General features: G+C 38.0%; 1 protein-coding gene across 1 annotated transcript; it reads left to right on the top strand.

Moving 5' to 3' along the window:
* The first annotated feature begins 2,851 nt into the window (after positions 1 to 2,851).
* Positions 2,852 to 11,276, top strand: lipib (lipase, member Ib). The gene is made up of 10 exons (XM_048174142.1): positions 2,852 to 2,906; positions 5,064 to 5,440; positions 5,521 to 5,629; positions 5,716 to 5,817; positions 8,609 to 8,698; positions 8,936 to 9,103; positions 9,795 to 9,884; positions 9,969 to 10,077; positions 10,176 to 10,349; positions 10,875 to 11,276. The coding sequence occupies exons 1-10, from the start codon at positions 2,855 to 2,857 to the stop codon at positions 10,948 to 10,950; spliced, it is 1,347 nt and encodes a 448-aa protein (XP_048030099.1). The 5' UTR covers positions 2,852 to 2,854; the 3' UTR covers positions 10,951 to 11,276.
* Positions 11,277 to 11,290: the final 14 nt, after the last annotated feature.

The following is an 11,290-nucleotide window of genomic DNA, read 5'->3' on the forward strand; positions in this document are numbered from 1 at the left end:
TAAACGCTGCACAATGGTATCGCTCTTTACAATATCGGACACAAAACGGTAATTAATATGATTAGTCTTTTGCTTGACTATGTTATCAAACAGCTAATGATGTTTTGCTAGTGCTACGCAAACCATGTTCCTGTTCTCCATGTCAGACAGCTGCCTTCTAACAATCAGTATCCTTACAAATGCTTTGAACAACTTAAAACGTCAGTGGAGAAAGGCATATAGTTCATCATATCATCGTAACATCCATCATACACCCGCCATATTGCTAAATCTACACAATTTATCATATCAACAGAAAAATATACCAGGATAACCTGGCTTCTCTGTAGATACATGACAGTATGACTCTTTAAACTCTTAACACTGTCATGAGAGGAGACTTACGGTTAATCTGTCGGCCTGATGCAGAAAAAATTGGTACAATGAGCCCTGATCAGTGTGCTCCTTAATAAGATTGACTATAAGATGCAGGAATGGGTGGAGAGTTTAGTAGAGTTACTGTAATCTGCCATCTAATCTGTTTCAACCTCACATAGACGAAAGCAGCTTCTGTCCTGACCCTGAACCCCGAAGACACACTGTCATCATGCTCTCATTTCGGCTGTCTCCAAGCCATGAAAATGAAATGCGTGTATTTGCTGACACAGTACAGGTGCTGGTCATATAATTAGAATATCATGAAAAAGTTCATTTTTTTATTGTAAATTATTTTTAAAAATGAAACTTTCATATATTCTTGATTCCCTACATGTAAAGTAAAACATTTCAAAAGTTTTTTTTCTTTTAAATTTTGATGATTAGAGCACACAGCTCATGAAAGTCCAAAATCCAGTATCTCAAAATATTAGAATATTTCCTAAGATCAATCAAAAAATGGATTTTCAAAACAGAAAAGTTCAAGTTCTTTAAAGTATGTTCATTTGTACACTCAATACTTGGTCGGCAGCACATATTACAGCAAATGACTTGCTCCTAGCACAAATTACAGCATCAGTGAATTGTGGCATGGAAGTGATCAGCCTGTGGCACTGCTGAGGCACTATTGAGCCTTCAGATCATCTGTATATTGTTGGATCGACTGTTTCTCATCTTTCTCTTGAAAATATCCCATAGATTCAGGGGTCAGGCATGTTGGCTAGCCAATAAAATACAGTAATATCATGGTCAGCAAACCACTTGGAAGTGGTTTTTGCACTGTGGGCAGGTGCTAAAGTCCTGCTGGAAAAGGAAATCAGCATCTCCATAAAGCTTGTCAGCAGATGGAAGCATAAAGTGCTCCAAAATCTCCTGGAAGATGGCTGCATTGACTTTGCACTTGATAAAACACAATGGACCAACACCAGCAGATGTCACGGCCCCCCAAATCATTACTAACTTCAGAAACTTCCCACTAGACTTCAAGCACCTTGGATTCTGTGCCTCTCCAGTCTTCCTTCAGACTCTAGGACCATGATTTCAACATGAAATGCAAAATTTACTTTTATCTGAAAAGAGGACTTTCGACCACTGTTCACTGTCCAGTTCTTTTTCTCCTTAGCCCAGGTAAGATGCTTCTGACGTTGTTTCTGTTTCAGAAGTGGCTTGGTAGTCCTTTTCCTGAAGATGTCTGAGTGTGGTGACTCTTGATGCGCTGACTCCGGCTTCATTTGACTCATTGTGAAGCTCTCCCAAGTGTTTGAATCGGCTTTACTTGACAGTATTCTCAAGCTTGTGGTCATCCCTGTTGCTTGTGCACCTTTGCCTACCCAATTTCTTCCTTCTAGTCAACTTTGCATTTAATATGCTTTGATACACCACTCTGTAAACACCCACCACATTCAGTAATGACCATCTGTGACTTACTCTCTTTGTGGAGGGTGTCAATGATTGTCTCCTGGACCATTGCCAAGTCAGCAGTCTTCCCCATTAGTGTGGTTTCAAAGAACAAGAGATACCCGGAATTTATACTGTAGGGATGGTCATTTAATGAAACTCAAATGTAAATATTCTAATATTTTGAGATACTGGATTTTGGACTTTCATTAGCTGTACGCTCTAATCAACAAATTTAAAAAAAAAACAAAAAAAACTTTTGAAATGTTTTACTTTACATGTAGGGAATCTAGTATAAATGAAAGTTTCATTTTTTAAAATAATTTACAATAAAAAAATGAACTTTTTCACGATATTTTAATTATATGACCAACACCTGTATATTTTGGTAAGCCACAGCTTGTGCTTGATGTACTATGAATATCTTTGCTTACTAGAGGTTGGAAGGAGATCCACTCCATTAATTGTGACCTTGTGACCTATAATGCAGAACAAAACAACTGGAGGGCAGAATAAGCCTGACCTTAGAAAAAAATATTAACTGGAGGTGTCAAAATATTTAAAGGGATTGTTTACCCACAAATTAAAATATTGTCATCATTTACTCCCCCTCATGTCATTTCAAACCTATATGACTTTTTTCTGCGGAACACAAGAGAAGATATTTTGAAGAACATGGAAGTTCAAACAACATTAGATCCCAATGACTTTCATTGTATTGACAAAAAACAAACAAAAAACCCACCAAGACATTCTTCAAAATATTTTCTGTATTCTAAGAAAGTAGGTCCTGCAGGTTTGGATTTAGGTTCAGTTATCACTAAATGTTCCTGTACACTTCTGGAAGTCCTAAGCTGGCCTGCTGACTTACCACACTGTGACACTAACCACAGGGTGAGCATGTGTGATCTCGTCCAATCTCCTTCGCCCCGCCCACAGCCCCTCCTCCATGGGCTCTTTTCTTTACTATAGATTCTCTAATATTGTTACTTAGTCTTCTTGATTTTCCTTGTGTCTACCCCTCTCACGTCTTGTGGTAAGGATGTCAATTTGCCGTTTCCTGATTTTGGTGAGCGTCTTTATACTTTGTACAGGTAAGAGACAAGACAGGACTTTATACAGATTTCATTGGGTTAAACGTCTGATCCACTTTCTTTTATTGGGGACTTGGAAAATTAGTTTTGAGTAAGATTTAGCTATTTCTTTATGAACAATTTAGTCAAGACATATTTCACCTGAGATGTTTTTCATTTCTGATTTAACATTTTGTATGTCTTCTATTCAGCTGTGTGGAGAGCTTCAGCAAGGGCTCACTCTTCATGTTGTGTCCGGGGTCTGAAAAATGTTTAATAGCTAAAAGAATATTTTGGTTGATACTTTAAGTCTTTTTATAAAGTCTTACGAGAACTGATTAAAATTTCAGCTATTTTAAGACACTTTAACGGTCCCCCATGAATAAAGCTGGAGGTCTCAGACCTCAGACATAAAATGTGCAAAAATGCATAGAGCAACTTGAACCCAAACAGAAATACCGTGTTTTTGGTCTCTATAGGAATCTAAGGACTTGGGGATTCATTTGAAGCCTATATTTACCAATGTTATTTCAGTGACGTGTGCAGTCAGTAACTCTAGATAACAGAAATAGCAGATCAGCATGAAAGAGGGTTAAATACAACAATTTAGCTCATGTGACTGACACCTGTAATAATCTCAGATCTGTCTATTGGAGAAGGGGAGGGGGCAGAGAAACATGTGGAAGGATAGGTGGATGATCTGCTTTTTTATAGAAGCATGATCCAATTGTGACTTGCGTGTGGGCTAATTACAGAGCAGCTGACCTCTAGGGTCGGAAATCTACATGTATATCCTGAGAGGTTACATGTGGACACATCATATGATCTGCTGGATGACCAGAAGGATGTCGTGCAGATTGATAAAGAAAAATGCAAGCATGAAAATTTGATGTTTAGGGGAGATTACGTACAGCAAGCTGAAAAGGAAGTGGGTCACTAAAATCCAGGCTTACTTCACTTGTGGATCAGTCTGTGTCAGTTTCAGGAAAGAACAAGAGAGGGCGAGAACAGCGATGACTGACTTTTGTGAATATTCTAAATGTACAGAATAAAATTAATTATTATTACCCATTTCTAGAAGAGCAGAACAGAGAATATGTTTAAATGATCAACTAGATTTTATGTTGAAACTCAAGGAATCACAGGAAACTCAAAGGAAAACTCAAAGAAACGCAGACATTGTATGGATGAATTTCAATGCTTTACTTAACAGAATATTAAAACAAATGGCACGTGCAAACAAAGGATGCTACATTATTCTCAGAACGTACTTCATTTTTTTTTTTTTTACTTTTTCTTCACATCCTAAAAATCTCCTCAATGTCTGATCAAAAACTGTTATGCAGATAATTTGTTCTAGCTGATCAAAAGAGCCAACTAGCACTATGCTAAGCTAGTGAGCTAAGCTGTTAGCTTGCTAACCTAAGGCTAACTGAAAACAAATGAAGGAAAATTATTAAGATGCAAAATCATTTTCTGTAATTTCTAAACAGCCACTGAATACCCATTAAATTGTCTCAGCTTATTGAATTGCAGTCTAGTGTGACTGCAGCTTTAGAAAGTGTCTAAATACTTTGTCTTTATTTTGAACAAAATGAATCTATTGTATAATTTGAAACCTAACAAGCTTCTTTTTGTGTAATGTTTTGCTTGAAATGTGTGCTTTTACAGTATTTCTTTAAAGTAAATGCCACATGGTATATCGATCTTCTGTCTGTCAGTGTTATTTTAGTTTGACTATTAATATACTATAACATTTATTATTTTAAACTTTTGTTACAATTTTCACTTTAAGTTTCAGTAATTTTGCTATGCAATTTTGTAATTTTTATTAGTTTTTTTAATATTTCTACATAGCTTTTAGTCATATTTCAGTTTTTAGTAATTTGAGTAATTAGCCGCCAAAGCAAAATTTCAAATTTTCATTTAAGTTTGTTTTTCATTTGATATTTATATTTAATTTTATTTCAGCTTCATTCCAATGACTGACGATTTCAATTTCAACAATTTTTAATAGTTTAGTTAACAACACTGCTGTGCTGTCAACCCAAACACAAAATTAGCTAGAAACAAAAAGGTATAACAAGCCATAACAATTAATTGGTTCAATAATTAACATCTTTATCTCTTTCACACAAGTGAAACACAGACCATTAAGCCAGTGTCTTTTGTTGACAGGTGAGGACAGTGAGTGTGACAACTTCACCGATCTGGATTTCCATGAGTGTTTCATAGGGACCAATCTGTATGTGCGGCTGCTGCTCTACACTCGTGCAAACCTCGAGTGCGGTCAGGAGCTCTCCCACCACAACTTCACTCAAGAACCCCTTTTTGATGTAACCAGACCCACTACCTTTGTCATACATGGCTACCGGCCCACAGGGGCACCGCCTATCTGGATCAACCACATTGTGCACTTGTTAGCAGCACAGAAAGACATGAACATCCTGGTTGTGGACTGGAACAGAGGGGCGGCCAACCTCAATTACTTCACTGCCGTGGCCAACACACGGGGAACAGCTAAGAACATCACAGGCTTGATAGAGAGCATGGAGGTAGGGTCAGTGGCCTGGAATTGCTTTCTTCAGTAATGTATGCCAAATTATTGAATGTGGTGAAAATATATTCCAATCAGAAAGAGGGAGCATCTCTTGACTCCATCCACCTGATTGGCGTCAGCCTGGGTGCACACATTGCGGGGTTCATTGGCGCGACGCTGGGAGGACGAGTAGGCAGAATCACAGGTGAGGCACTGAAACAAAACCGGTTGTAACATCTTCAGTTAGTTTATCTTGTCCTAATAAATTTTGTTTCACCTGGTCAACTCAAGGTCTAGACCCAGCAGGGCCAATGTTTGCCGGTGTTTCTCCTGAGGACCGCCTTGATCCAACAGATGCCCAGTTTGTAGATGTGCTGCACACAGATATGAATTGTAAGTATAATAAATTTGAGGCTAATGATTTCAAAGAAAAAAAAAGAAGATCTACATATATCTATATCTATATCTATATCTATATCTATATATACACTATATTGCCAAAAGTATTGGGACACCCCTACAAATCACTGAATTCAGGTGTTTCAATCACTTCCATGGCCACAGGTGTATAAAATCAAGCACCTAGGCATGCAGACTGTTTCTACAAACATTTGTGAAAGAATGGGTCGCTCTCAGGAGCTCAGTGAATTCAAGCGTGATACCGTGATAGGTTGCCACCTGTGCAATAAGTCCATTCGTGAAATTTCCTCACTACTAAATATTCCACCGTCAACTGTTAGTGGTATTATAGCAAAGTGGAAGCAATTGGGAACAACAGCAACTCAGCCATGAAGTGGTAGGCCACTGAGCGGGGTCAGCGCATGCTGAGGCACACAGTGGGCAGAAGGCGACAACTTTCTGCAGAGTCAATAGCTGCAGACCTTCAAACTTCATGTGGCCTTCAGATTAGTTCAAGAACAGTGTGTAGAGAGCGTCATGGAATGGGTTTCCATGGCCAAGCAGCTGCATCCAAGCCTTACATCACCAAGTGCAATGCAAAGTGTTGGATGCAGCGGTGTAAAGCGCGCCGCCACTGGACTCTAGAGCAGAGTGACAATCACGCTTCACTGTCTGGCAATCTGATGGATGAGTCTGGGTTTGGCAGTTGCCAGGAGAACGGTACTTGCCTGACTGCATTGTGCCAAGTGTAAAGTTTGGTGGAGGGGTGATTATGGTGTGGGGTTGTTTTTCAGGGGTTGGGCTTGGCCCCTTAGTTCCAGTGAAAGAAACTCTTACATACCATGACTTTCTGGACAATTTCATCTCCCAACTTTGTGGGAACAGTTTGGGGATGGCCCCCTCCTGTTCCAACATGACTGTGCACCAGTGCACAAAGCAAGGTCCATAAAGACATGGATGAGTGAGTTTGGTGTGGAGGAACTTGACTGGCCTGCACAGAGTCCTGACCTCAACCCGATAGAACACCTTTGGGATGAATTAGAGCAGAGACTGCGAGCCAACATCACTGCCTGACCTCACAAATGTGCTTCTAGAAGAATGGTCAAAAATTCCCATAAAAACACTCCTAAAACTTGTGGAAGAAACCTTTCCAGAAGAGTTGAGGCTGTTATAGTTGCAAAGGGTGGGCCAGCTCCATATTAAACCCTACGGATTAAGAATGGGATGTCATTAAAGTTCATGTGCACGTAAAAGCAGGCATCCCAAAACTTTTGGCAATATAGTCTGTGTATATATATATATATATATATATATATATATATATATATACATACATACATACATATACATACAAAGTTCTGTCATCAAACTCTAGATGGCACAGGCTAATAGGTCCTTTAACTAAACCTGCTTGTAATCACATCGTTATCCATAGGGCACAGCAACATAGAACATAGGACAACATAAGTATAGGACAACATGTTCCTGCTGTATCAGTAGCCAATGAGCTTGAGTGCTCAACCTTCAAAATACTTTGATAGTATTGTCTTAGCAGTGCAGCGCACTTCAGAAACCCTCCACCTTCCCCAGCTCTACCTGTATAGATCTGCTATGGGTAATTCATGTATGCTATATTGTACAGCAGCAGCATGTCTTGCATGCTCACAGCAGTGTGTCGTGTATGTCTTGGCAGTACCAAGTCCCGTGCTTGCTTTGCAGCAGTGTAGCAGATCTATTCCACCAAGACATATCAACATTGTCATACCCATTACCATGCCAAAAACTCCAAGAGTTGTCTTGAAAGAAATATATATATATATATATATATATATATATATATATATATATATATATATATATATATATATATATATATATATATATGGGCTTGACATTAACACCCGCCAACCCGCCAAATGCGGGTAGATTTCAGCTGTGGCGGGGAAGACAGCCACTCCCACTAGCCACTTTGGCGGGTTGAATATAATGTCAGCCTACAGCCAAATGAAAAATAGCCAAGATCGTAGTATCACAAAATTACAATTCAGTCACAATTCTTTATCGATTAACTTGCGGTTAGTAAAGGCGGGATAGGCGGAATCGCGCTGAATGACACAACAGAAGCGCTCGCGTGCGCGCTTTCTCTGTCGCGCGCGATCAGTTCTCCTTGCGCCTGAATACACGCACACACAGATGTCAAAATGCATCGTGTGGAGTATCTCGCGTGAATACAGTCGGCTATGGCTTACGGCTAAGTGGGTAAAAACTGGATATGTGTCAGTATATGACGTCCATGCATTCAGCAACCTGTCTGTCATTAATGTTAATCAAACATCAAAAAATGTTAAATAAATGTATACATGTATGCTAAATAAACATATGTATCTGAAAAAAAAAAATTTAATTACTATTTGTAATTTGCTTCTTTGTTCTTTTTATATAGCCTAACAAAAATAACTATACATACCTGATATATACAATGTATAGTCTTGATTTGGGTGGTCAATCTGCATTTGTAAGTTTGAAAGGGTTTTAAATCTTGTAAATCAAGTAAAATGACTCAAAATCAAGTAATTTAAGCATGCCAGAGTCAACTTTAATCATATAAAATGTAATTTCCCAACAGCAAAATTGTGGCCAGTGCTGAGTGGCTAGTAACTTTGGAAAACCACTATAATTTCCACACTGTGCACAGTATGCTTGAGATTATTAATACTAAAATAGTAGTATGCTATTTCAATCATAGCCTAACAATCCCACGCTCAAACACTGTTTCTTATGGCAGCTTTTGGCCTCAGAGGAACCCATGGCCATATTGATTTCTATGCCAACGGAGGATTAGATCAGCCTGGATGTCCCAAGACCATCTTCTCAGGTCAGTATATTAAGATATAACATTTGGGAGAGGTCAGGGTTGAGATGCAAATAACTAATGATGATTTATGTCACATAGAATGCTCTCCAAATAAACCCAAAATGCAAAAAGTTAGCTGTCTAATTAAGATACTGTCATAATTAAATTATGCAATCCTCCCAATGGGATTTTCATTATAAGGTTGTGTTAATAGGCATCAGGGCTAAGATCTAATCTCTGTCCTTCTCCTCTCCACAGGGAAATCTTATTTTGTGTGTGATCACCAGAGGTCTGTTTTCCTGTACCTGTGTGCTCTGAATCACACCTGTAACCTCACGGCATACCCGTGTTCCTCGTACAGCGACTTCCTCAGTGGCCAGTGTTTGCAGTGTGAGACCTTTAAGCCTGCGTCCTGTCCTGTTCTGGGTAAAAGCAATATATCTAGTAATTAACCATATTAAATGCAAATATGAGTACTGAGTAAAGATTTTAAGTGTGATATTTCTTTTATACAAAGGTTTGATAAACAAATTAATATACAGTTACTGTACGGTATTATTTGGTGTGACGGATTTGGTGAATGTCATGATGAATATAATGAAAATATGCATTTCTGAGTGAAAAGTTTGGGTTTATGCTTTGGTTTACTCTTTAAACATTAAGGATACATGTTAGGTGACAATTACTTAAATACATGTGTCCCTTGTGCACTCTCCTTCTGACTGGACTGACAATCCTTAAAAAATATAATTTTGACAGCATTTATATCTGTCTGGCACCCTAGTAAAATTATAAGAGGGAAAGTGTTACAAAGCTTACTGTATATTTTAGAAACAATATTTCCATTTTTTTTTTGCTCTTTTTTCCCTCACAATTCCAAATTTATAACCGAGTTTGACTTTTTTCTCTGAATTGTGAGATATAAACTCAAAATTGCTGAATTTACCTTCTATGCACAAGATACCTCCCCAAACTGCACAAAGATTTAATGACCAAACAAAGACAAGTGGAGTGATACAAAGTCACAGTGCTGTTTGGCTATCAACACACTTGGAACATCGCTCAACCAATCAGATTCGAGGACTGGAACTAACCGTTATATAACCTTCTTCCTCAGGTTATGACATGAGCCAGTGGAGGGATACACTTGTGAGGTTGGGGCAAACAAGAGCATATTTCTCGACTACGGCAGAACTCCCCTACAGCAGTGAGTTATCAGCACTATAATGTCTTATTGCAGAAGTTGTTTTCTCAAAGGCAGTTTTTGCAATATTCTGACTTCTCTTTTCAGAGACAAGCTACAGAGTGGACCTAGTAACCTGGAACCAGTTTCTACGGTGGGGGGTGGTCATACTCCGACTGCATAATGGAAAAAACGTAATAGAGTCTCGGATAGATAAGTATGTAAACTGCAGTAATGAATCTATTTAAGACAAAACAGCTCCTTAAAACTTTGATTTACCATTCTGTACTGCTTATTCTGTATGTTTTTTCTTAGTAAGCTGTTGAGGTTTGAACAGTATACATCCACTCGACTACTGGCGCAGTTTGATGAGGATCTGTATCCAATTCAGAAAATATCTTTACGGATTGTCACTGGGAATGTTATTGGACCTCGATACAAGATAAGGCTACTCCGTATTCGGATAACTCCACTGGAAAATCCGAACAGGTGAAAAACCACGCAACATTTGCTTTTTTGAGTTAGTGCCCATACACTTCCGCTCAAAGGTTTAGGGTCAGTAAGATTGGTTAAATGTTTTAAGTCTCTAATGCTCAGCAAGGGTGCATATAAAATACAGTAAAAACAGTAATATTGTGTTGTGCTGTTTAATATTTTAATATATTTAAAAATGTATTATATTCCTGTAATTGCAAAGCTGATTTTTTCAGACATAATTCTAATACTTGGTGCTCAAGAAACATTTCTTACTATTCTCAGTGTTGAAAACAGTTGTGCTGTTTGTGTAAACCATGATACATTTTTTTCTTGATGAATAGAAAGTTCAAAAGAATATAATTTATTTTAAGCAGAAATTAACATTAAAATGTCTTTACTGTCACTTTTGATCAATTTAATGCATCCTTGCAGAATAGCAGAACTTCAGAAAGCTGAATCTTTTGAACGGTAGTATATGATTGTGATGCATGCTGAACAAAAACAGGCATTTAATAATGTCTCTCTTGTCCCCCACAGGCCACTAATGTGTCGATATGACATTATTTTGGAGGAGAATACGGATGTGTCTTTCAAACCATTGCCCTGTAATTAATCTTGAAAAATCACATCGAAACGCCTATCTGAACTAAAATAGACATTTTAAGAGGGTCTAAAAAGTTTAACTTTTAGTGCCTTTTCTGTGAGATTAATACTGTGATTTTTTGTGCACTACTAGCACTAGTATAAAATGATATTATACCAGACACATACTCCAGTATTAAGAATTAAAGTGCTGCTTTACAATATCAAATTATGGCCATTCCTGTATAGTTTTGTCTTAATCATTACCAGTATAAACCAAATATTTCAATGTAAAAATGTTTTCCATGTACAGCTTTTGCATTCTAATTTTGTAAAATAAATTATGTGGACTGAAAACACCTGAAGCATCA

This window comes from Megalobrama amblycephala, linkage group LG22, assembly GCF_018812025.1.
Source record: "Megalobrama amblycephala isolate DHTTF-2021 linkage group LG22, ASM1881202v1, whole genome shotgun sequence".
Classification (NCBI taxonomy): domain Eukaryota; kingdom Metazoa; phylum Chordata; class Actinopteri; order Cypriniformes; family Xenocyprididae; genus Megalobrama; species Megalobrama amblycephala.